General features: G+C 45.4%; 2 protein-coding genes across 2 annotated transcripts in view; one reads left to right on the plus strand and one right to left on the minus strand.

The window, feature by feature from the left end:
* LOC141465707 (cytosolic phospholipase A2 beta-like) overlaps positions 1–11570 on the plus strand; it is a 30561-nt gene extending 18991 nt beyond the window's left edge. Inside the window, exons 16-21 of the mRNA XM_074149276.1 lie at positions 622–759; positions 1954–2058; positions 2619–2804; positions 6148–6314; positions 6825–7011; positions 10247–11570. Coding sequence (XP_074005377.1) covers positions 622–759; positions 1954–2058; positions 2619–2804; positions 6148–6314; positions 6825–7011; positions 10247–10491 — 1028 coding nt within the window. The 3' untranslated portion in view covers positions 10492–11570. The remainder of the gene's footprint in view (positions 1–621; positions 760–1953; positions 2059–2618; positions 2805–6147; positions 6315–6824; positions 7012–10246) is intronic.
* An 11189-nt stretch (positions 11571–22759) lies between these two features.
* Positions 22760–26379, minus strand: part of SPTBN5 (spectrin beta, non-erythrocytic 5) — a 96562-nt gene continuing 92942 nt past the window's right edge. The window contains exons 63-67 of the mRNA XM_074148448.1: positions 25249–25335; positions 24740–24831; positions 24484–24569; positions 23870–24005; positions 22760–23103 (exon numbers count right to left, since the gene is read on the minus strand). Of these exons, the coding sequence (XP_074004549.1) occupies positions 22917–23103; positions 23870–24005; positions 24484–24569; positions 24740–24831; positions 25249–25335 (588 nt within the window). The 3' untranslated portion in view covers positions 22760–22916. The remainder of the gene's footprint in view (positions 23104–23869; positions 24006–24483; positions 24570–24739; positions 24832–25248; positions 25336–26379) is intronic.

The following is a 26379-nucleotide window of genomic DNA, read 5'->3' on the forward strand; positions in this document are numbered from 1 at the left end:
GGTGTGATATGACATCCTTTAAATGGACACAGGATACATTCAACAAAAGGTATTAAAATAAGCAGATACTGGAAAGAAAAAACACCTTGTACTCACATTTGGTTGGGTTTATAGCTACTGTTCTACTGCTACACCTGTACAGGACAGCTTGAGTCTGGAGACTGCACGGCTGTGCCCACACTGCGATACTTTCTAGTTTGGAGTAGATGTGTCTTCAGGCTGGTTTGTTGTATCATGTAGACTGACAGGTTTGGGTTAGTAGAGGTTTTGTGCCAGTCATTCCTTGCAGGTTAGATCACACTTGCATGGTGTATGTTTGATGCTCTTGATTTACAGAGGCAAGTGGGATCCCAGAATCTTTATATAGAAATTTAAATCTAAGCTTTTGAAGGTAACATTAGACTCTTTCTGAGGTGAAAAACCTCGTTCCTTTTGTATGCAAATCATCTCTCAGTTTGTATGGAACTAGACAATGTAGTTTGTAATACACAGCTACTGATAGTGCAGAGCTGCTGAGACAAGCAAGATCCATGGAGCTTGTGGAGAGCTTTATCCACAGGGAAAGGTTTTTGTTTCTTAATTTTATTACAGTAAACATGCCATCTGTCAATTCTTTTGTAGAGTGGGCAGAGTTCTCTCCTTATGAGGTGGCCATACCAAAATATGGAGCCTCCATTCGGTCAGAGTATTTTGACAGCGAGTTCTTCATGGGAAGGCGAGTGAAGAAGCTGCCAGAATCTCGGATCTGCTATCTGGAAGGTGACCTAGCAGTGCAATATAGTAGAAATCACAACATGGTAGAAAGCACGATGCTAGCTAGCCACTGGTCTGTGTACAACAATCCTTGCCAGCAGGTCTGCTCTAGGTCTTGATTCATTGAGATCTTTACCCCTTTTATACATTTCTGCTCTTTGTAAGGCTTCTTTCCTTCTGTCCTCCCTTTAGCCTGGGCGGATTTGGGAAAGTTGCAGCAAGGTTCCACTTCCCATTTTCTGAACCAAACAAGAAGGTGGAGAAGGCAAATTGAGGAAATAATAAGCCTTCCTTGACCAGTCATCAACTCTTCAACTTCAACTGTACTTCTAGGCAAAACATTGCTGGGATAGAATTGGAAGGAGCTGAAAATAAAACATAACTCATCTAGTACAACCCACAAAGGGTTGAGCTTTGTGGGTTGAGAATGGTGTCACTAATCTTCCCTGCCCATAAAGATGAAGGAAGCCCTTTTAACCTCCAGCAACTGCTTTGACTGGCTGTTCTGCCTCAAAAGGCGAAGAAAAGGGGAAAAGCAGTTAGTCAGGGAATCTGTCTGCCCCAGGCAGATTATAAATCCTTGTCAGTATTTTAGTTTTTAATACAAAAAACAAGGGTCCAGTGGAGACAAAAGTCCTATTTCTCTCACTGTGTAGTCTGCTAGAGGTTGAATTTGTTCCTCATGTGAGTATCTGGCATGGGGCTTAATGACAAAGGATAGTTCTTGCTTTTCTAAAAGCAGACTCACATATGGAATGAATTCGAATTTGGTCCTGGACCAGTTGAACTCCACAGAAACAAAACATGCCTGAAAGGAAAAAATGGATCTTAGATCAATGTAAAGAATAAATCAGTTTAAAGAAGGGTCTTATGCTTATATGGCTTCACCACGCTTTCAAAGCCTGCTTTCTTTCACAAGAGCACAGGTACACAGTAAACACACTAAAATATCGTTTGGGCGACCGATACCCCTTACTTTGTCACTCTGTACTGTGCAGTGCATGGTCTGTGTGTAGTTTTCTCTTGAGAAAGAGCACTGAAGTGCTGACACCATTGTGTTTGAACTCTATGAGACCCACTGCTTAATCTGTGTCATGACAGGGTCAGTTCACGTGGGCCAATAATATGTAGCATGGATACTTGCCATAGTCAGTGGGTAATGTGGTGGTGCGGTATTTTTCCATGTGGTTTGACTTGCAGGTCTTTGGACAAACATCTTTACTAGGAATTTGCTGGATGGCTTGTACTGGTCCTCAAATTCAAATGAATTCTGGGAACGATGGGCCAAAGATATGGTAGATATAGGTAAGAGTTTCAAAATCAGTATTTTTTTTTTTGACCAGACAGTGTTTCCTATTCAGGAGAAGATTAAGAAAGATACGCTATTGCTACTGTTTATGAATAATCTCTCACATGTTCTCCCTAAATTGCTGCATATTTTGTTGCCTCACTCTGGAACTTCCAGCAGGATTTTCACCTGTATCAGAATGATCACTATGTGATGATTTGATTTGATTTGATTTTACTATTTTAATTTGAACCCAAAGGCACACTTTCATTTAAAATTTGCTCATGGTCTGTTAAATGACTCCTCCCGTGACTGCAAATGAGAGGGCTTTTTGCACTTTTGTGCAAATCCAGTGTGTCATTTGAAAGAGTAAGAGACAAAAGCTGTGCTTGCTTTAAACAAAACCAAATATCTATTTGTTTAAATGGTATTGGTCATGTGCACGTGTTTTCAAGCAGACTACAAGAAACTGGGAGGGGAGGGCCCCACAGAAAGACAGCAAGGGCAGTTAGCCAGTAAAGGTGCCCAGCAGAACAGATTGCTGATATGTTTTCTCACAGTTCCTTCTCTATTTCAGAAAAGCATTCCCCTGAGGAGGACGTCACTATCATCGAGCCTCCATCTTGTTTGTCAGGGAAGTTGTATGAAATGTTTCAGGACATTATGACCAAGCGTCCACTACTGGGAAAGTCGCATAACTTCCTGAGAGGCTTAGAATTTCATAAGGATTATATCCATCAGAAAAAATTTATTGAATGGAAAGGTAACTGCAACAAAGAGTTAGCTGCAGTGTGCAGGTAACATCTCAGAATTTTTTTTTTTTTTTTTTTTTACTTTGGAAATCTCACATTTAGAGATATTTTCTCAGGGGCTGGAAATCTGCTGAGATGGAACTATGTTCATGGTGTCTGTTTCTTTAGGGTAACAGGTTAAAATGAACTAGTCCATGGGCCACTCTTTCATCTCCTGAAGGTACCTGTAATTTGTGTCAAAGCTTGTTCTTCTACAGGAAGTTTGTCACTCTGCATAGGTACAGTAGTCAAAAAATTTAGTCAAAAAATCTTTTGAGGTCAAGAAACAAAGGTAACACTGGAAGCATAAACCAGCAGGTTATTATGTGTATCAGATGAAGGAAAGGACTGGCTGCAAGCATGTCCTTTGCCCATATGTGTGGTATTTCTGCCTGATGATTTATCCATCTAGACACCTCTCTTTAACCCTACAGAAACAGAAATACCAAGATCCAAGCACAGAAAGTTAAAGCCAGATAGGTTTAGACTGTATATATCAAACAAACAGAATGCGTAGACTTGATGTATAAATTGAACAGCAATTTTATATGGCCTGTGCTCTGCAGGCAGGCAAAGTCATAACACTTTTACCTCAAAATTTATGAAACAATCTGTGAAATGATAGCAAGGTGGCTGAGTGGAGGTTTTGTGCATCACAAACCTTCCTGTAATCCCAGCGTCCTCACTTATTCTATGAACAGGTAGCAGTGGGGGAGGACCCCATAAGTTTTCTTGACTTCATCAAGAAAACACGTGTTCTCTACCTCCTCTGACTTCTTCTCTTTGGCAATTTGTGTTTTCTCTCCTCTGTTTCATGCAAGTTAGTTACAACACTTTTTGTCCCTGGCTGCCATTGCTACATGGTTTGCTGACAATGGCAAGAGATGGTGGAGCTACTTTGTGGATAAAGGCAGAGCCCACAGTGTGCTAAGCACTTTCAAAATGTTCAGTGAGCAAAAAGTCTGTGTCCTGAAAGAGTCTGCTCTAAGAAAACAAGCAAGAGAAGGAGAAAACAAGCAGCATAAGAAGGGTGGGCCAGAGAAGGAGCAAGCACGTAGCTTAAGAAGGTGGATGAAGGATAAAATTGTCAGTTAGTAAATGTTAAAAGAAATAATTTTCCTTCCTAGGCAAATGGGTAGAAGCAGATTTCAAGGAGGATTTGGAGGAAGAGAGCATAGGGACACTAAAGACTACGTCAGGGTAGATATTCTACAAATAAAGTAAAATAAGTGGAAAGTATGAAGTCTGCAGTGGGAAAAATCAGCAGATTTTGTATCCTCCTTTGGCTGCCTGCATGAGACCAAGCTAAAACCAGGTATGGATCCATCTCTAGGAGCAAGAGGAGATGCCAGCTCTGTGAGCAGAAATGCTAGTCTTGTGGTAGGTGAAGTCTTCAGAATGTAGCTGTGTTTTAAAGGCTTCTCTGCAGCTCAGGTTATCTGACACATTAAAACAAGACTTTAAATGCCATGTCAAAAGCCTGATTTTCATTATGAGAAATTTGAGAACTCATGGCCTGGAATTAGTGTAATGCATTTACAGTAAGGTTCATGCTTTCAAGGAAACTCCTGGGGCAGGACTTTCTTTAAAGGCCTTTTTTGGTGTGGGATGGAAGAAGACACTCTCCCAAGGAAATGCCTACTTCTAATTCACGTATTCAGCCATGAATCATAGAACGGTTAGAGTTGGAAGGGACCTTAAAGATCATTAAGTTCCAGCCCCTCTGCCATGGGCAGGGACACCTCCCACTAGACCAGGTTGCTCAAAGCCCCATCCAGCCTGGTCTTGAACACTTCCAGGGATGGCGCATCCACAACTTCCCTGGGCAACCTGTTCCAGTGTCTCACCACCCTCACAGTAAAGAATTTCTTCCTGATATCTAATCTAAATCTCCCCTCTGTCAGTTTAAAACCATTCCCCCTCATCCTGTCACTCCACTCCCTGATAAAGAGTCCCTTTCCATCTCTCCTGTAGGCCCCTGTAGGTACAGGAAGGAATTAGGAATAAATGCTGCACAGTTCCATCTCCACGATAAGAAAATAGAGATAAGGGAATTTCAACTAGAAATATTCACCAGGCCAAATAAAGCTAAAAAGTATGCTCTGTTTCTTCTGTGGGGGACTGCAAGCAAATGTCTCTCATTACAGCAGAATCTGTGAATTCCCAGCAGCCATGAATGCTAAAGCAAGCAAATAATTTTGTAAAGACCTGATAGTGAGGGAATGGAAAAAATATGAGTTATTTCTTCAGGCTGCTGTCAAACATTCCGTGCTGTGAAACAAGCTGGAGTTATTCTGCACAGTTTAAATTAACACTACAGAGTGAGGCCAAGGAGGCAGAGAGATTGAAAGAAGTGAAATGCTGGAACTTACCTGCAGTATTTCTGCGATCAACAGTCTCTTAAAATACCTAAGCACAAATGACTTAAGGCTCAAGGGGACTGCCCTGGACTTTGCTACCTCATTTTGTGAACTTGAGGAACACTCATAAGCCACTATTTCGATATTTAAAACCATGGCAAAAATGTTTCTTTTTCCGTGGGACCAGAAATGGTACCGAGGGAACAATAGTAGTCTACAGGGCAGGCTGGTGGGGTTGCTAGCAAAGAAATAAGAGTCTGGCTATCAGAAACTAGCTTTAGATCTCAACTCACCAGTTGGTATAATCCCCTCTTGGCTCCTTTTGGCATTAACGTTGAGGATATGTGAAAATATTCAAGCAATGTTTTAAGCTGTTGGTAGGGGATGCTGTGTGCATGATTTCGTGTTTTTTTTGAAGCATGGCTAAGATAATTTATATCAGAGATCACTGAAAGCAGGTTGAAGTCAGATTTTTTCATCCTGGGAGAGGAGTCTAGTCCTGAGAATGCAAAAGCAAAAAAAGAGCAATGCAGAAGTGCAGTGAGGTACTGCATTTGTTAGATTTGTTGCTACACTGTGAAATTGTTTTTGTTGTTTGCATTTTTCCCAGCTCTTAGGGGGAAAAAAACCCAAACGGCTAAAGTCTGTATTCTGTGAAAAACCCCTCCCCAGGGCAGCCGTGAGGCCAGTGGAGTCTGTGTCTCACCTGCTCTCTGCCCAGCTGCCTCACAGCCTGCCCCTGTGAGCCCGCCTGGGGTAACAGGCCAGATGTGCTCAGACCTGCCATTTGGAGGGCCTGCTCCTGAGGCCACCTTTGTGGGCTCGCAGTATGGAGGGAGGTGAGCCTGGTCTTGAGGGCAACCAAGGGGCTGCCCTTAACCTGTAGCAGAGAGAGAATTACTGACTCCTCCTTTCCTACCAATGCACCACTAACTATATACGAAATGTTTTTCAGACACTGTGCTGGATGCTTTCCCTAACAGTCTGACACCGCTGCAGAAGTATCTTTGCCTGATAGATGTTGGCTATTTCATCAACACCAGCGGCGCAGCGCTTTTCAAGCCAGAAAGGAATGTAGATGTCATTATCTCACTGGATTATGGTTTGGGGAACGTGTTCAAGGTGAGAAGGTTAACGTGCTCTGCCCTTTGCAGTCCTGGTAAAGCCTTCTTGTGTTATTAAATCACATCGTCCAGAGCAAACCAGTCACCATATCTTGGAGAAGGAAAGAAACTTCCTTCAAGACCAGAACTATTGAAACTGTTAGGCTCTTTCCTCTGTAGTGGATTGCAGCATACGCTTCCTAGGATCCTCAGGGAACTGCAGTAACAATTGGTTGCTGGAGACATGACCTTGATGTCTCCTGGTCTGTCCTCGTGACTAATTCTACATGTGGCTTTTGGTCATTCCCTCTAGCTGTAAAAAAAACACTATAGGGTGGTAAGAAGCATCTTCGGACTTTTGGTGAGTGGTGGCAGAAAGTAGGGCTATACTGTGGCTACTTTGAACTACAGTCATTGCAGAGTGATTCTAGGGACTGAATTAAGTTGCCATAGTATTTCTATGATACCTCAATAAACCTGATTCTTGTCTCAGTGTTGGCTTTAATGCAATGATGTTCTGTGTCCACAGCAATTGGAGATGACATACAAATATTGCAAGATACAAAAAATCCCATTCCCCAAAGTGGAGCTAAGTAAAGAAGAAGAGAAGAACCCAAAGGAATGTTACGTGTTTTCAGATGCAGAGGATCCCAGAGCACCCATAGTAATTCATTTCCCCCTGGTGAATGACACGTTTAAGGAATTCAAGGAGCCTGGTAAGTTCAGTCAACAAAACTGTACTTTTTAGTTGAGTTCAGAACATTTGTCTTTCCACAGTTTATCTTTTGTAGCAATAATTTTAAGTGAAGGCACAGCTTTCTTGTGAGTAAGACCATCCTGTCTCCTACCCATCACGGTCATACACGTATATTTGCCTCTTCCATTGGGCTCTGAATGAGCCTGCCCACTCGTCTCTCAGGCCAGGTTTAGGTTACTGCGTTCAGCTCAAAGTACATGAGTTTCCACCATGGGAGAGGAGAAGGAGGTGTCAACTCTTTTCCTGTTAGCCTGGTCATGTTAACATTCTCTCCAAAACTGGGACGATGTTCCCCATATACAGAGTGACACCCTATCTCTCATCCAGTAAACCACGATGTGACAGAGGCAGCTGAGGCAGGTCCATGCCTCTACTGACCTGCTCAAGAGGCAGGTTAGCAAACCCCACCAAGACATGGGACAGAACAAGGCTTTAAGCCACAACTCACACTGCAAGTCATACAGGAGAAGGCAGCGCTTGCAATGGTGAGATGCTGGGGAGAAGGTAGGGCTAGCATTCCTCCTTGATCTGCAAGGGACCAAGAGCATCTGCCAACTGCTTCTTCCCTCACCTTCCCCCTATCAATTTAGGACCTAGCAGTAAGCAAGCAGGCTGGGCACTGGTTGCTTCTCCCGTACTCTCATGCCTTTGTGCCAGCTACCATCTAGATGGAGAGAATTACCAAGTCTCTCCAGCAATAATAAAAATGATGGTTTTGGCCCAAGAGTCAGAGCAGAAGGAATGGGCACATGGCTGCTAACACCTGGGTCAAGTAATTGTGCTCTGAACATGTCCAGAAAAATAAATAGTAGGAGGTGGAGGGGATGCGACGTTTAGTTGGCATAAGGGTAAGAAGTATAAAAGTTACTGATAGTCCTACCTTGGCCTAGCCATTATATGGCGTTGGTACAAGCATTGTGGGAGAAGGAGGTGACTTCCTTTACTAAAAGACAATGAATAGAAAGAGCTGCCAGAAAAGAGAAGGGCCTTGTCCTGTACTTGCTAAAGAACTTTGCAGATGAGTTTGGCAGCCCTGTGCACATGACTGACAGCAAGACCCTAAGCTTCCCAGGTAACACAGCTCATATCCTTCCTCCCCTTCTCCAGGGAATTCAACAACAGACATGGCTTTGCTATGGGGACATACGCAGTTGGGTTGGTTCTGCGTGGAGGCCCAGCAGGCCCTGGTCAGTGGGGTCTGTCCTCAGGTGTTGTCTTTGAACGCAGGCACAAAGCAGCAACAGCCATGTTAGAACAAGAGAGCCTCAGTATAGACTAGGTTTTTCCAACAGCTTGTGGGACACTGCAAAAATCAGGCAGGCGACATCTTCTTGCCACCTCTTCTGCCTGACTTCTTTAACCTGGAGCTCTTACAGCAATGAACCCTGAATTATCTCTCACAACCACCTTTTGAGTGATCAGGCCACGGGGAACTTGTGCCCTCCCTCGCTACTGCACAACACAGCAGGCAGAGCATTCACTCTCCTTCCAGCTTTATCCAAAATTATATTGTGGTACTGGGACCCCAGCAAAATGGATGTCTCTGAGGGAACATTTGGGGAAGGTTATGAACAGGTTAAGTAAAGCTCTTTTTCTGCTGTGATGTTCACCAACGCTCAGAGAATATGTGCAGTAAGAGATACACCAATAAAATCATGTTTAGAAACTCTATGGATGAACAGAGGAGGTACTCACAAAGGGAACTAGGCTTGTTAGGTGGAGGCTGGAGATGGTGCAAATGGCAGTGCGCAGGGAGATACAGCCGTTGAGCTGTGGCTAGCAGGTGACACAAGGAGAGCGTTTTAGAGTCTCTCTGAATGATAGATAAGATTATGCAGAGCAAAGCGGCTGCTGCAGCTTCTTAGCGCTCCAGGCCCAAACTCGTGAGCTGTGACACTCACCTGCATGTCTCTGAGCAGCCGGTGATTCATCAGTCAAGCTGACAGCCAGCAACGGATGTGGGTGGTTGGGGGAGGAGGGACCCTGGCAACCTGCTTGTGAGGATTTCAAGTTTAACAGTGGAGCTTTTCATTTCTAGATGGCTGAGAGACACCTTGTGGAATGTAGGTACTTATTTTTCTTGCTTTTAACTATTTAAGTTCTAGAAAAGAGAATCAGCTTGTGAAGTGCCCATTTACAGTGCAACCATAGGCTCTGGCTTTGTGGCACGTGCAGCTGTATCTGGATGTGGATAGCACAGATAACATGGCTCTCTGAATATCGGGAGGCTCAGTGAAGCAAAACTTGGACATTTTTAATACAGCCACTTCTAGTGACAGCCTGCATCCAGCACCCTGAGATCACACTGTCCAGAAACCGCTAGCTTAGACTAAAACCTGCTGTGTCTCAAGCAAAATTCATGTGTCATTTTGACACGGTGGTAGATATCATAAGGAAGATCTCAGCAGTCTGTTTGTAGCCCTGCTGACAGTCTTCTCACAATACACTTGTGGTTTGGGCATATTTGGTTCAGACTGCAAGGAGGTAGGTAAAAAACAGAAAAAATGTAACTCTAAACATTTTGTAGAAGCATAATTATGAGGCTGCTGAAGTCCCTGCTGGAGGTGATTAGGGTGTCCTTTTAAGCAAAAAGATCAACCTACCAGGGAGGATGGGATGGGTGTTGGCAACTCCAAGAGGCTGGGTTAAGCCAAGGCTGAGTTGAAGGATGAGAGGCTGGTGTGGGGTTCTCTGCTCCCCCTGCACCTCCATGCTCTGCAGCAGGCAATCCTGCCTGGTTAGCATCACGAGGCCTCCTTGGATGTACCAAGTTGCCCACTCACTTTAGCTGGCAGATACGCTCTCGTCACCACTTACTGAGGTTTGGTCATGCATTTTGAGAGGTGTTACAGGTATGTGGCTTGTCTGAGAGTCAGACTTGTAGGGTTTGGGAAAGGATGTGGACCCAGGGGTGCGCTGCCCAGGAGTGACTGCAGGGGCAGGATGAAGGGGAAGGTAACCATTCCTGCCAGCCCTGCTGAGGGATTTCCAGGTCTGAGCTTTAGCAGGAGCAGGAAGGAGAGTGGCTGGGAAAGCTGACCAGGAATGGCTCTTTCAAGCTGAGGGGGGGTGCAGTCTCTCCTGGAGGGTGTTTTTAACAGTGGGTTTTGCCAAGTAGGTCAGTCCCCTCCAACACCATGTGTTGTGTGCTCCAGATTGTGTGCTCACTGTGGTGCTTTTGTCTTTCTCTGCAGGGGTAAAGCGCAGTCTCTCAGAGATGGAAGAAGGCAAAGTCAATCTGGACAACAACTGCTCACCCTATTACCTCATTAGGCTAATCTACTCCTCTGAAAATTTTGACAAACTTGTGAACCTGAGCAAATACAACATCCTCAATAACAAAGACCTGCTCCTCCATGCGATCCGGAGTGCTGTAGAACGGAGGAGAAGCGGCAGGACTGGGAATCTCCCCAGCCACTCTGGAGCTGGGTACCCCTAGGCTGGGATTTTGCACTGTTTCCCACTGAAGGCTATGACAGTCACGTTACAACACATCACAGTCACATTATAGCACGTCACAGTCACATTACATCACATCACAGTGTTCATTATTTGCAGGAAACTGAGGAAACCTGTACATTTCTCATCTTGCCTTGTTCAAGTTCCTAGCTTTCAAAAGGGTTTATTTAATCTCCTTCCCCCAAGTTTTGAGACCACGAGAGCCTCACGCTGTGGTCTTACTTGTTAAGAAATTAGGGTCCTGGTTAGCAGAGACCTTCCAGGATCTCCCTGGTGTTATAGAATATGGTGGTGGTGTTAGTGGTAGTTCTTTTTATGTGCCTGTCCCCTCAATCCTGAGCCCATTGTCGGTGTCTTTTCAATGCTTCGTTACAAACGAAGTCCTGGCCATTTGCATTCAGTAATGTCCAGATTTTCAGACGGGCTGAGCAACTAGAATTTGCACTGAATTGGTGGGCTCAGCTTTGAAGTCAGGCCAAAGAGTCATATATATATATATATATATATATCTGTGAACATCAGCCAAACTGCAACGTGGACAATTGCATTCTGTCTGGCCGATTCCCCTTGCTGATTTAGAAATTATTCCTTTTTTCCATTCCCCTGCAAGAGTTTGGCACAGAAACGCTGCTCCAGGCTGCCACGAGGGGGGCAGTTACATTTCGGAGAGAGAGGAGGTCAGCTGCAGAGAGCGAGTGTGGTTCTTTTGAGCGTTGGCTGGAGGAAAAATTCTGCATGAGGCGTGAGTGATTATATTGATTTATAGGGGTAGTGCCTTTATGCATTAAAATGTCAAGAGCCTGATACAAGCTTTTGATACCAGAAACTTGAGGGAAGTAATTACCATAGACTCAAGTACATTTAATTTAATAATCATGACCAAGACATGAGCTGGTGCTCCTTACGTGTGCAAACTGGAGGTAGGATAACGTAACTCACTAACAGAGTGCATAACCATTGTGTTTTCACACCCAGAAGGTTTTTTTTCCCTTTACAGTCTTTTATCCCTAACATCATAGGCAAGGTATTTTTAATAGGTGCTACACTAAAATAGAGCACAAATAAAAAAAAAAAAAAGGAAATTCTTTATCACACCTCTCCTTGCTAGAGGAAAATATTTGGAAAAATGACGCCTGGTTTTCATTTGCTTTGGAGTGCAGTGAAAGACATTGCCTTGAACTAGGAGCTTGGAACATCTTTATAGGCCTCCACTATATTAAAAAGATGGTAGGGAAGGATGGTGAGCAATGCAAAAGAGAGCTCTGCAGAAGTCAGAGAAGTTTCCAGACTTCCTGGCGGTGAAGGATTTGCACCTGCTTCTGGTGTATTAATCCAAACACGGCATTTTCATCGGGACCCCCAAGGACAATCTTATACATTTCTTCTGTGTTGGAAATTTACTTGATGTTTAGAATTAGTTTTACTTGAAATCCAAAATAAGACAGAGAAACAGGGGCCTGCCTTTTTGGTGTCCGCAGACAGTATTCAAGCTCAGAAGGAGAGCATGTACAAAAGGCTTCATTGCTTCAACCCTGCATCTACTCAATGCTGCTGCTGCGAGCAATGGCAAGGAATGAGCCTCAGCAATATTCCTTCTACGACGCTTGTTTACTGAGCTAAGGAATACCACACAAAACCTGAGGACTCTTAATAGCTGGGATGCGACTGTACAACTGAACTCAGACCATGAGAAGACAAGAACTAACCGGATACCGCCTGCAAGAAAAAAACAAAGAGCCCTTTAGCGTTGAAAGGTGCGATGGCAGCTGTCTCTGGAGAGCCCTGCCAGGAGGACGCGTTACCTTCGCGTCAGAGAGCAGCACGTCCTGGCACAGCGTGCAGGTACACACAGCCCCACAGCCGGTCGGCGTTTGACCCCCTGCCCCTCTCCGTGCCCTCACTGCGTTGGTGCACTTGGGGTGCCCAATTATTGCTCATGTCTTCCAGCGCTACACCATTACGCAGCGGGGGCAAAGGGCTGAGCTGGAGGAGAGGGCTGAGGGCTGAGCAGCCCCAGTAACAGCAGCCGATAGTAGCTTTTCTGCTGCAGTGGTTGAAGGACTGAGTTCAGTGGGGGACACTGGTGTTCTCCACAACATACTGGGATTTCTTTTGACACTAAACCAATATCTAGCTGAAGCTGCAAGACTTGGCCTTCAGGAACAGAGATTCAGGGCAGCCCCCGCTGAGATGATACAGCAGATTCTTCAGGAATGAGACCACCAGTGATGTTGTGTAATTGCCTTTTGTTGACACATCATCCATATCGTAAATAGGAACGCCGTTTTACCTTATCTACCTAATTTTTATGCTCTGCTGCTGCAAAAAGATATCCCTGTTTTATTCATGGGGTACAGTGAGTGATCCGTAACCCTCGTGGACCGTGGCAGCACGTGCCCAGCAGCGAGGGGGCTCAGCCATGCAGAGAAAGTCGGGTCTCGCTAAATGCTCCAGAGACCGATAACTGGGGGGTGTTTGGTGCATTCGTGGTGCTGCTGATGCAAACAGGGATGCCCACTGAAATGTGAAAGAGCTAAAAAAAACCCCACAGAGTTTTCAGGTAACCCACAATCGGCAGAGAGTGACTTTTCTGAGGGACTGTTGAACCCTGTTACAGAGTGAGGGAGGTACCTGCGGGTCGGGAAGGAGGTGGGAAGGTGGTGAGACTCTCCCTTTGCTGGGAGAACTGTCACCCGAGGCTGCGCCGACACTTAAAGTGGGGCTGGGGACTGTTGCTTCGTCTTGCCACCAGGAGGCACAGACAGGCCTGTGCCCCTTGATCTCTTGGGGCACCGTGTGGAACCCCTGTAGCCTTAAACCATCATAGTTTTTTTTAAAATACTTCGTTGCATTTCAGAGCCTGACATTATGTGAAGGCTGTAGCACTGTCCATCAGAGTGTGGTTTTGGTGTTTTGTTTTAGTTTTTTGTTGTTTTCATTTTTTTTTTTGTTTTGTTCTTGTAGTGTGACACGGAGGGAGTATGTCGCTGGAGGGCATTTGTGAGGGCAGAGGCTGCTGGAGGACTCTGCAGGGTGGAGGGACCCACACCTGGCAAAGTCTTATCCCTGCGGCTTGTAGGGAAGTGGGGGCTGGCACATGCTGTCCCCACAGCGTGCCCGAGCGTGGTGATTTGCACGGCCCCAAACCCATGGAACCGTAGAGCATAAGCTGCGGTGACCGACGGCCGATGAGTGACCTGCGCCCAGGTCCTTGCTTCCTTCAGGGTGTACATGGAGTCCGAGGGAAGGGGCCACTGAAATGTTGTGTGTTTGTTCCCCAAAGGTTGTGTGTTTGTTCCTCTCCCCAGCCTTGCCCGGCCTGTCAAATGGCTGTTTGAGCCGAGCGCATGGAGACCAAAGCAGGCGCTGCGAGGAGAAAGCTCTGCGTCTCTCTGCGTCTCGCCGTAAAAAGGGGTGTGTGAAGAGGCACAGCCCAGGCTTGAGAACCGGGCCCTGCTGTCCTGGCGTTACGCTTGCTTCACCGCTGGAGATGAATCCGTGCGTGCAGAAAACCCTCATCCGAAATGCACCCCAGATCCCTGCTCTCAGATGAACGTTTTGCTGGAAAACCCCCGCGAATGCGGAGCTTGCTACCTGCTGCCAAACGCAGAGGACGTTTGTTCTTACTACTCTTTATAGAAATTGCTTGCTTCTGTCTTTTAACCGTTTAACAATATATTAATTAAAAATAAAATATTGCAAAGGAGCACCAGACCCATGAAAGTCTTTATGCGCTTAAACACAAGACTACATTTCCCTGCTTTGTATTAGCACTCCTGATGCTAATGCCTGCTGAGCAGGAGGATGTTTACTGGTTTCAAGATTGAGTGGAAAAAAAATCAGAGAGAAGATGTGCTGGTTTACAAAGGCATTGAGAGCCTGGAAAAAAAATGGACCAAAATCTACCTCCTGTGGGAAAAGCCTCTCAGTGGAATGGCAGGAGGCAGGGAGGGAGGCAGCTGTACTGAGCCACTGCCAAGACACAGCTTTATTTTGCCTCACTGTTATCGATTAAATGATGAGGTTAAAATACCTCAGTTTAAAAAAGAGGAAGTTTTTATTCTTTTGTAAAAGCAGCTAAAAATGATCAACAATAAAGGAAAACGCACTGGTTTCCCATTACTTTCATTTCCTGTATTTTTTTTGTGCCAGGCAGCGGCTGCAGCAGGCGTACAGCCGGTGAGAGAGCTGGACTAGCCGAAAAAATTGTACCGATTAAATCACCTGGTTGGAGGAGAGCGACTGATCTGAATCTGCCTGAACACACATTTCCCCTCTGGATGTTGCACGTACCCATAAAGTATTTGCATAAACCTGGTGTCACGCACCGTCCTTCCCTCCCACTGGAAAACTGGTCAAGGCAGAGGAGAAGGCTGCAAGCAGAGAGCAAGGACCGTGCTTCAGGCTGGCTAAGAAAGGATAGAGGCTGAGGTCCTTGTCAGAGGAGTGAAGGACTTGAAGCTTTAGCTTCCACTTCTCGGGGAAGAGCCCCCAGCCACTGTGCTGTCCTGGGTGAAAAAAAATGCCATTTCTCCCCAGCTTTGTGCTACATTTCTTTGCCTTAGAAACAGAGATAAGTAGGGGAAAAAAAAGAAGACATTATTCGTCATGATTGCACTGTACCTTAACAAGTAGAGCCTAAAATGCAAATGGTTGCACCAGTAGATGGGTATTTAAGCAAAAAAGGGCTAAACAGGTCCCATCTCATGCTGGAAGGTTCATCTGATCGCTCCTTCGTTAGCCTCAGGAGCCTGGGCTAAGCCCGGCACGGCAGGACTGGAGTCTGTGTCTCAGGTAAACTGTCTCAGCGGCATGTTATTTCAAAGTGCACCAGGAGTCTCTTTCTTTCCCTTTTGGATCTGCACTGCCTCATCCCAACTAATCAAAAAAAGTGAATTTAGACTGAGAGAGCTGAAACTTGCTCTCTCCGAGCCCATTGCAGGGGGATGGACCACCAGACGTGAGTGGACAAAAGCGCATGCCCAGCTTTAACGGCACGCCTGCCACGCTCCTGTGTTGTTACAGCTCTTAGGCATAAGGATTTAAAGTACACGAAGGTGAGAATCTCAGCTGAACCCTCTTGCGTATCCAGGCTGAAGCGCAGGAAAAGAAAAGGCAAAGCCATCAGCAGCCCTGTGCCACATGCTGTTTTTCCAGGTCTAGACTTCTCCCTGGAGGAGCATTGGCAGTTGCACCTCTGCTCCTGGGAAAAGCTACACGTCTAAAACCACACTAACTGCTGAGTTTTCCCTTCTGGAAGGGAAAGGAAGAATTTACCGTCCACAGCTGCTAACAATTTCCAGGTACAGCACGCTGCTAACACACTGCTCAGGTAAGACCTCTTAAAAAAAGACCTTAAGCAGCCCTGGTGTACGGACAAACTAGTTTTTTGGTGGCAAAAGGGGTGGGTAAAGGAAAGAGTAACATTCTTTTCGGGTCAAAAACCTCCACTTCCTTAAACAACCAAACCTGTCTAACCTACAGCAAACAAAAAGTCCCACTAAATTGTCCCTATCGGCGTTGTTAGTTGGTTTGGGTGCTGCGCAGTGGCTGATGCTGGTGACGTGCCCCAGGACGGAACTGTGCCAGGTGGCCCAGGGACACGTATGGTCTGGGCCTGGGCAGGGATTAGGGGGTGGTCAGCAAGGCTCGCTGCTGTGCTTGCAGGTCCTCCCTTGGGTGGTAGGAAAGCTTCAGGCAGTTAAAGATGTTCTGGGGAAAACCATGATATCCATAAACATTGAATTAGCTAGGGTTCTGCTTTGGGCGGGGAGGAGGACGGACGCACACACACACGCTTGCTTGGCATCTCCATGGGTTTCTTCATTTCACTTGTTCAGAGTTCTTGGAAGAACAAAATCTGCGTCTTCTGGCTTTCACCCTCCCAGAACAACAGTTACCATGAATTTTCTTTTCGTGGGAGCCCAGGACTAGGCAGTCACCTATGCCTAGCCTGGATTTCCCTGCTGGGAATGTGTAATAGATATTTAACCCATTGCACCTCTAGATGCCCCATATTTAAGGACAAAAGGGTTTTCCTAAAGCCTTAGAACAATTTACTGTTCGGTACAGGAGAGAAGAAGTAGGCGAGATTCCTCCTCATGGAAGCAGCACCCAGTGTCATCTCATAGTCCGGCTGTGGAAGAGTTTAGGTATCATCCTGTGTGACCAGGTCTCTTTATGCTAATGCCAATATGTTCTATTCAGGCAAGGAACATACCTTGGGCAAGGATTTTAGCTTTCTGCTTCAAGCATTGACAACCAATTAATGGATATAATGGATATGAGTGGCATAAAACTGTAACTGCATGTAATGACCAGTGTATTTTTGCCATGTGACCAACCCAGGCAGAACCTTAAAAGAGCCATGGGCGTACGGGAGCAGCAGTTTTAATAATGGCAACGACATTGCAAACAGAAAATATAATCCACATCCGTGGGATAAAACCCAGTTCCTGGTGGTAGAAGAGTTATTCGCAGGAGGGAGAAGGAGAGAATTAAGTGTCCAAGCACAGCCCCCAAGCAGGTTAAGACTGGAAAGCCAAATTCATCTTGGTGCCGGAGATAAAACCACGTGACTTTGCTTCGGTTTGTTGCCGGCTGATTCCTGGCAGCCAGCCCTGTCGGAAGGTGTATGGTCAAAATCAGGCTGGTAAGTTTATCTCTGAGCATGCCATCCCCTTCCTGCCGATGTGTCTCAAGGGAGGTCCTTCTGCTGCTGCACAGCACAGTGTGTGTCTCCTCTCGGCCTCTTTGGGGTTTCTGCTGGGAAAGCTTCTCTGGGATAAACAATGTTGAAATGTCTCACACGCATCCCAGCCGAGGAGCCACACTTCCAGCAGTGGCGGTTATTAGAGTCTTATTGAGCAACGGCAGCGTATGTCTTGAAGGAAGCAACGGCTTGGGCCACCCAAACTGCCTCCTCAGTGGCTGCACCGTGCCAGGACTCAGGCGTGCAGGTACGGACACGGGACTTGACACGTGGGAGCATGGGGAGGAGGACAGAAGAGCTGCGGGCAGGCGGATGGAGTCCCCCCCTTGGGACCGCGCGGCACGTGGGGCCTCTGCTGTGGGAAGAAGCACGTAAAAAAAGCAGGAGGACTGCAGAGGACCAGCCGGTCACCGCAGCTCTCCTGTTAGGAAAGTCATGGAGAGACCTACACTACAGTATAAAATGCTTTAAGGCATTTTAAATATATTTATTAATTACTAGTGAGCCCCAGCTTACCTGTGGGTGTGGATGCCTGGAAACCCAACCCCTGCTCATTTTTCAATAACGTTTGCGATGATAATGCAATAAATGCTTACATATAATAATGACAGGCTTCCATCTCATCACCTACTTTTTTCAAGCCCTCCCCCTCCCATCCCTCTGGCAGGAGAGGTGTTTACCTCTTTATTTGCCCATTGCAGTGGTAGGTGTGACCCTTCTGAAACAATCGCAGAAACTACCTTTGAAAATTGACTATTTATAGCTTAGCGAAAATAACTTTGCAAATGCTACTTTTCCGTAGTAAAGTCATGCTTTCTAACCACCGAAATTACAGCCCATCCAGATTGGATGGTAATTTCCACTTTTTTTTTTTTTTTTTTTTTTTTAATTGTTGAAACTGATTTACCGCAGGATAGCATAAAGCGCCCCGACGCATTGGCGGGTGCGGAAAGACAAGCTTACACGCACTAATTTCATCCCACGGCATTTTGCATTTCTAATGTGTGAATCACTTTTGAAAGGCTGAACGTCTTCCCTGTAAGAATCTGTCAAACCCTGAAAAGTTCATTTTTATTAGAAAAATAACTGCTCTCTTACTTGCTTTCTAGCCGGGAGTGAGGCTCAGGTGGCTGCCGAGGGATTTTTTTTGTGTGTGTGGGATCCTAGAGCGAGGTTAGTGCTGACGTTGAGTAGCCGTGACTGTGCGGAGCCCCACGCAGAGCACCAGGAAAAGGATCTGTTAGGCTGAAGCTGCCCTGACTGCGCGGCCGACTCAACGGGCCATTTGCGTCAGCACCTCCAGGCAAAAATAGAGCACGGAAACATCATAAGACGAGACAAAGCATTAAGTGCAATTATCTTTCATCTGTGGAGACGGGGCATCAGGTTGCAGTTATTCTTAGACTGATCTCCTTTAAGACCACAGCAATGCACTTTGGCGTGGCTGACGAGCCCCGAGAGTGAGGTGCAGACCTGACAGCACCTAATTCCTCTCATTTGTCAATACTAAGCCCAAACAATTTAAAGGCTGAAGCCTTTCACACGCCTGCAGCTCTGGCCACCTGCGCTGTTACAGTTCAGTTTCTGAAAATGGTGACAACTCTTTTCTGCAAATTGCGTCCGTTGTGATTAGATGATCATTCCTCTCTCGGTGTATGCTTTTGACTCGCCATCCAGTTTCCAACACAACAATGTGTTGTGAAAGGAACGAGACCATTTTATCCAGGCCATGTTCTTATTGCACAGTTAAAAAATTTATTTAAAGACATTTTTTTTTATTTCATTTATTTCTCCACCCTTCTATCAGGCACCATAATGTCTTTAACTGGGGTCAGTGACCTGTTGTGGGGCCTCATCTTTTCACTCTGGTGAAACAGAACGGGTAATACAGCATCTCTGTTGGGGTGGTGAGTTTGGAAGACGAGTGTCTCCTCACAGGAGCACACCCGCGCACGTGGTGGGTGTGTGCAGGCGCACACGTCTGTCCATCAAGGAGGTTCTGTCTAATCCCCTGTAGGAAAAGATTCAGTTCAACGTACACCACTTAATCCAGCAATTTCATAGCGTTATTGCACAAAGCTTCATTCTAAATTTGTTTCAGTTCTCTGCTCTGTCTCCCACTATGGAGACAAATGGAGGAGAAAACCTAGTGATGGATGAGATGGAAAAGGCTGAATTATTGCATACTTCCCCCCCCTTCTCTTTTTTTTCAGTACTCACAGGTAAAGCCTGGTCCCAGGCCTGTGTGTGTAGCAGCACAATTAGGGAAGGAGTTGGGAGATCCGACATTGTGGAAACAACAGATCAGGGGCTGCTTAGAGAAGCTAGATGGTCAGTAAAGTGCTGCACTATCAGGCTGTGTGACTATGGGACCGCTGCTCCATTACCTATGAAGCATTATGGTGGCTGGAGGAGGTGTCTCATGGTGGGTCACAATCTAATATGAAGGCAAGAAAGGATCTGGTAAACTACGTATGAGGCCGATCAGCCTCACCAGAGCCACTGGTGAGATCATGCAGCAAGTCCTCCTGGACTTCATTCCAAGCATATGAAGGACAAGGCGGCAATCAGAAACATTCAGCACAGAATTACTACGAGGACACCAGGCTCGGCCCACATGATGGCCCTTCATGGTGAAATTACCAGGTATGTGGTCCTGTGGAGAAAAGTAGATGTAATATACTTCAGCTCCAGTAAGGCTTGTCCCTTGTCTCTAAGAGCATTCTCATTTAGAAGTTGTGGAAGTTGCTGGATAAAGACTGTGAGATGGCTTGAAAACTGGCCGAGCTGTCTTCTGCAATGGCAGCAATTAATGGCTGGACTTCTAGACATTGGCTGGTGACAATTGGAATACCCTGGGGTAAATACTAATATTGTTCTATGACTTTATCAGTGAGCCGTACAGTGAGGTGGAGCACACCCTCAGTACATTTGGGGACAATACTAAAAAAACAGGGAGTGGCTGACATGACTAATGGCAGATCTTCAATCCAGAAGGACTTAGAGAAAACTTGAGGATTGGACCAACAGAAATTGCATGAAGTTGAACAAGGAAAGGTGTGAAACAGCACCAGGTGCAGAATATGCCCCTTTGTCAGCAGAGACTGAGAAGCAACTGCCTGAGTAGCAGCTCTGCTGAAAACATCTGGCAGTTGCGGCCACGGTCAGTCTGAGTAAGCGCTGCAAATAAAGTCACCCGTGTAACGGTGTGTTACCCCCTTTAGCCAGGAGTGACGAGGTCATACATGTAATATGGTGAACAGTTTGGGGATGCCCAGTTCAAGGGACAAGCAGAGAGACCGCAGCAGATGCGATGGAGGGCTACCAAGATGATGAGGTGTTTGAGGGCAAGCAGCCCATGAGGGGAGGCTGGTGGAGTTGCACTTGCTTAGTCTGGCAAAAAAGAAGGCAGTATGACATCTATGGGATCTAGACAGGCTGGATCGATGGGCTGAGACCAACGGGATGAGGTTCAATAAGGCCAAGTGCCGGGTCCTGCACTTGGGTCACAGCAACCCCAGGCAGCGCTACAGGCTTGGGGAAGAATGGCTGGAAAGCTGCCTGGCAGAAAAGGACCTGGGGGTGTTGGTCGACAGCAGGCTGAACATGAGCCAGCAGTGTGCCCAGGTGGCCAAAAAGGCCAACAGCATCCTGGCCTGTATCAAGAACAGTGTAGTGAGTAGGACCCGAGAGATGATCGTCCCCCTGTACTCGGCACTGGTGAGACCCCACCTCGAGTACTGCGTCCAGTTTTGGGCCCCCTACCACAGGAAAGACATTGAGGTGCTGGAGCAGGTCCAGAGAAGGGCAACGAAGCTGGTGAGGGGTCTGGAGCACAAGTCTTACGAAGAGAGGCTGAGGGAGCTGGGGTTGTTCAGTCTGGGGAAGAGGAGACTGAGGGGAGACCTTATTGTTCTGTACAAGTACCTGAAAGGAGGCTGTAGAGAGGCGGGGGTCAGTCTCTTCTCCCAAGTTACAGATGATAGGACAAGAGGCAATGGCCTCAAGTTGCGCCAGGGGAAGTTCAGGTTAGATATTAGGAAATATTTCTTTACTGAAAGGGTTGTCAGGCATTGGAATGGGCTGCCCAGGGAGGTGGTTGAGGCACCATCCCTGGAGGTATTCAAGAGAAGAGTTGACATAGTGCTTGGGAATATGGATTAGTGTTGGGTGGTGTGGTGGTGTGTGTGTGGGTTGCGTGTGTGGTGGTTTTGTTTGTGTGTTTTTTTTTTTTGTTTGTTTGTTTTTTTTTTTTTTTTTTTCATTGGTTGGACTAGATGATCTTAAAAGGTCCCTTCCAACCTCTGTGATTCTGTGATTCTGTGACATGACAGCACCTTCAGCTGCTGAAGTGCAGGTACAAAGCTGATGGGTTCACGCTCTTCTTGGTAACGGTGTATAGCCTAGCAGGGGACAGCAGGCACAAGCTCTGGATTGGAAGGGTCATATGAAACTTTACGAACAAATTCAGTCAGAGTAGAGTGGCGCTAAAGAGGTCGCCCAGAGAGACTGGGCAATTGCCATTCTTGGAGGGTTTTTAAGGCTTATCTAGACAAAAGCGTACCTGATCTAATCTAGTGTTGAGGATTATTTGGCTTTGAGTAAGACACTAAATTACAGACCTCCAGAGGTCCCATCCCACCAACACTTCTGTGTTTAGCCCCAGGAGTGGTATCTTTTCCAAGTAAGCGTTACAGTACTTGCTAAAAAGAACAGACTCAGACCGATGTGGTCGCCCGTCTTTATGGCGCTGCTGCTGCTGCATCGTGCTGGGACTTTGCTGTGTGCACCGTGGAGATAAAAATTTGGTAATTTGTGTGCACTTAACATCCTGTTCAGCTATAGGAATTGAAGAGTAAAAAAGGCCAATAGTGTAACGAGAACAAGATAAGACTTCATACAAATAACATACTATTAGACATGTTTTTTTCCCCTTACCCACATTTTCCCAAAAGACTATCTTATAGAATTCCTCCTCAACCCAGCTTCCCAACAGGCTGGTTCATTAATCTAGTTTTTGGTCTTTCTGAGAGCAGTGGTCTGGGGACTAGACTCCTCCTTGCTATCCTGCTTTTCCTCTCCTTTTACACTGAAAGACTGATTGTTCATGCATTATTTTAGATTCAGATTCCCTTAAAAATCAGTAACTCTGCAGGACTTTTTTTCCTGGTAACCTCATCCAGAAAGAATTGGAAAATAGTTAGGAAATTGTTGCTTAATGTGTTGTAAAAATGAAAGATTGCGGAGACTACAGAACGCTGCAGGAATTACACAACAAATGCTCCCTTTGAGACTTCTGCTCCCATGGTGCACAGACCGCCCAGCCCGCTTAAATCTTACCCGTTGATATTTGCAAAGCTACTATGTTCGCTCACAGCCTGCACCTCGAGCTCCGCTCAGTGCTCCCCACTTCTGTCTCACAGAGTCACTGTCTGGCTTAAATGTCCCTCTGCTCTTCCCTCTTCCATTAGGTCACTTGGAGTAGATGCCATTTAGGGGATACTATGAATGACAGAGTCGTCATATACACAAAAGTATACCAGATGCAGTCCTGTTTAATTATATTTAATGTTTTTACTAGATTTTTATACAGAATTAAAATAAGTTCCAAGGGTAGTGATTAACTTAAAACATATCAATGCATTTCCAGAGGAAATGGCCAGATTAAGATATAATGGTGAAGGGTCTGGTATTCATTGGGGCAAATGTAATTTTTCTCTTTGTGCTTCTAGTAAAGATGGAAGCAGTTTTGTTTGATTACCAGTTTGTTGGCTCAGGGTGGTGGTGGAGACTCGTGTCACTGCAGTCCCATCATCCTTAAAATCTCTGGAAAATTCTGCAGAATCTCTCTCTGGTTTGATTTTGAAGGAAGGTGTTCTCCTACCAACAACACGCATCATCAGAAAATCAGGTACAATCTACAGGAGTTTAAGTCACTGTGTATAAGTAAGAACTTGTCAGGCATCTAGCTCAGTAGCAAAAACCCACCAGGCAGAAGGGCCTGGATTCCACCTCATAGTCTGTAAGATTTTTCTGACTCCAAATGCAGCAGAAATTGATTTACACTACAGGCCTCATTTGTCTGTGTTTTACGTGCCTGTGTTTGGATTTTCAAAACAGCCTTTGAATACAGTATTCAAACAGTGCAACTTTAGACAACTGGTTTGGCTCCTTAACCAAATCCAGGAGGCTGGGTTTCTCTCAGATCCTGCTGGAGAGAATATTCAGAGGAAAATCCAAGGCATCCATTGTAGATTCCTGCTCCGATTCCCTCATCTGCTGGAACAAGTCTCTCTCTGTTGAGCATACAGCTAACCCAGTCTTCAGATCAGATACTTTATTTCAATAACTTTGGTGCCTACAATAGCCAATACAAGAATTCCTCTGCGTGCCCCAATTTTGTCATCAACCACAGGCAAGACATGGCTGACTACAGTGAGGCCCATTTTTAAAAACTGTTTGTAGCACATCATAAATGGCACAAATTAATCGAGTAGGGTCATACTCAGGAATAATGTTTTACTGGATTAGGGACAGAAGAGCGGGACTTTTTGACCTCAGGGCAATCATCTCCCTTTGTAGGTGACTGCTCCGTAAGCGCAAACAGCGGTGATGCTAGTACAGCCTTGCAGCCCAGAGCCCCTACCTCAGGAGTGAGCTTTTGGTGGTTAGTCTTTCAGCAGAGTCTCTGTCTGGAAAGTCCCACAGTCTTGTCTGGGAGGTCTCTGTGTTTGGAGTGAAAGGCTGCAGCATCATTGTGGAATGTGATCTGTTACTCTGTCCTGCAGAGTCAAAGAACACAAATAAAAACCTTCTGAAGTAGTGTTAAGAGTTTGCCATTTCTGGGTCCATAACAACTTTCCCTGAACATCATTGCTATAATTGTGCTCTGGCTTCCTTTCCAGGAAGCCTAGTGAGGTGTCCAGAAAGAGCTCTAGATTCAGAAAAAAAGCTGTTGACCAAGATCCAAAGCAACTCCTTAATAAAAGGATGAATACAGTCATTGGGCAAGCCCCCCGCCCCAGGAATAAACTGATGCCAGCTGCAGTACAACCAAAAGGCTTCTTTGCAAGTCACCCTGGGTATTCTCCTGCCAGGTCATTACATTGCGAGGTGGCAGGTGACTTGTGTACTGCTGTCTAACAGAGACAAAAAAGGACAGCTCAGAATCCCCCATGCTAAGGACACTTTCTCATTCTCTTCTCTGTATCTCACCATCACTTGCTAAAAACACAGCTCATTCTTGAAGTGAGAATGTACCTATGTTATTCTGTAGTGATTGCAGCCAGTCCTCCATCAGTCTCTGAGAAGGTGCTGCGAAGAAATACTCTGCCCCGTCTTTCAGCCTGTAAACAAAGACAGGAGAAGGTGAATTCCAGTTAGCCTTGCCTCATACCTGCTGTCCTTAAGGCAGTTATGCCTCCTAACAGCATACAGTCTTAAGTGACTGTAGGCAAATACAGCTGTACAGGTAGCTGTGGAGGATTTTAATAGTGCACTTCTCCATAAGACTTACCGAAGCATGAAGGCATTCTCTTTCCTGATGTAATTTACCAGCCTCTCACATTTGGCACCAGGAATGCTGAGGGACAGGAGCGTGGATACGTTCTGAAGGGGGATGAAATTATTAACAAAATGTCTTCTGCGTCTTTTCTGCTAGGATTCAATTCCACACCAACCCCCAGGCTGACTACACACCCGTACTATCTTTTTCTGCTTTATACCTGGGATCACTGAATAGGAAGAACCACAGAGGAACAACAGACTATTGCATTATATCTTGAAGGCAATTCTTGAATAAGTTACTTCTTTTAGGGAATATGCTTGAAAATTTCTGAAAGCTTACTGTTCTGTATTATAGTTGGTATCAGTTGAACAATTGTTGAATTTTCACTCAGTTGACATTTGAAAGAGAACTGATTACCCCAGCTCCAAAGCAAAGCAAATGTAACTCTCTTTTCTTTTAAATGCATTTTTAGATAGGTAAACACAGAGATTACTAGAAAGATTCAAAAACCAGATTACCTTAGATGCGTCTTTTTCATCATTATAGAAATCAAGCTTTAATCCATCAAGTTTTGCGTAGAAGGATTTCCAAGACCTTGAGCCTGGCTATATGGATAGAAATGGTAATAAAATCCAATAATTAGCTATATATTTTATTGGAGTAGTGAAATCTCTCATGTGCAACTTCCACAGGAAGCCAGGAGCTCCCCAGATTATGATCACAGAAGCTCCTTTAGTCATGATTATCTCCCAGAAGAACAGAACCTGCTGTAGTTTCTGGTGTGGGTGATTCAGGAAGGGTCTCTTTGAGTCAGGACTGAACAAATGATATGACATGGTGCAAGCAAGCTCTACAGCATGCTGTGGGCAGCATCACCGTTGAGAGAAGGTGGATAATCAAAGTTATGTCTATTTTTGACCACTAGAAGCTCCACTTTTCCCCAGCTGAAATGCTGGCCCTTTACCTGCTGTGCAACTGCAGTCTTGTTTTTTTAAGTGTGTGGTTTCAATCTAGTGTGGCTGCTGAATTCTTCTTCATATCCTAAACTAGCCCTGGTGGAACGGTACTGAACACTGTGCAAAAGCAGCTGCTGTTTCCTGCCCCAACTGTGTACCAGGAAAAGGTCAGAGCCATGAGACCCTTCTGGATGAGGGATCCTGTTAACTTGCGTATAGTCTTATTTTGTTATGCCAGTGAGTCAAGTCGACAATTAGGTCATTCAGAGAAAAGGAAGGAAAAAGTCCTGAGGAAGATAACTCATAGTTTTTCTTGTTTGGAAGTTCAGTATCACAGCAGACTAAATTCAGAGTATCGAGAAGAGAGGAAAAACTTAATTTCTCTCTTCAAGAAGACGGAGTCCACACCAGATTAAGTTTTTTAGAGGTCTTTCAAGTTAAAAATTTCAGAGGAAATATTCTATGGGACAAACAATCCAAGAGAACTTGTTTACGTGCAATACTTCAGCAAACACTCAGCTGTCTGCAGATTGGTGGTGAAAATTAGAAAATTTCCTGCCTGTTATGATCATTAGCCTACTGACCTGAAGTGATATTCTTTTCCAGGATGAGAATTTAGAATTCAGTTTCATTCAGCCCTGGACTAAACAAACCACTTCTTCAAAGATAAACAGAAACGTTACCTCTCTTCTA

The sequence above is a fragment of the Numenius arquata genome, chromosome 6 (assembly GCF_964106895.1).
Source record: "Numenius arquata chromosome 6, bNumArq3.hap1.1, whole genome shotgun sequence".
NCBI lineage: Eukaryota > Metazoa > Chordata > Aves > Charadriiformes > Scolopacidae > Numenius > Numenius arquata.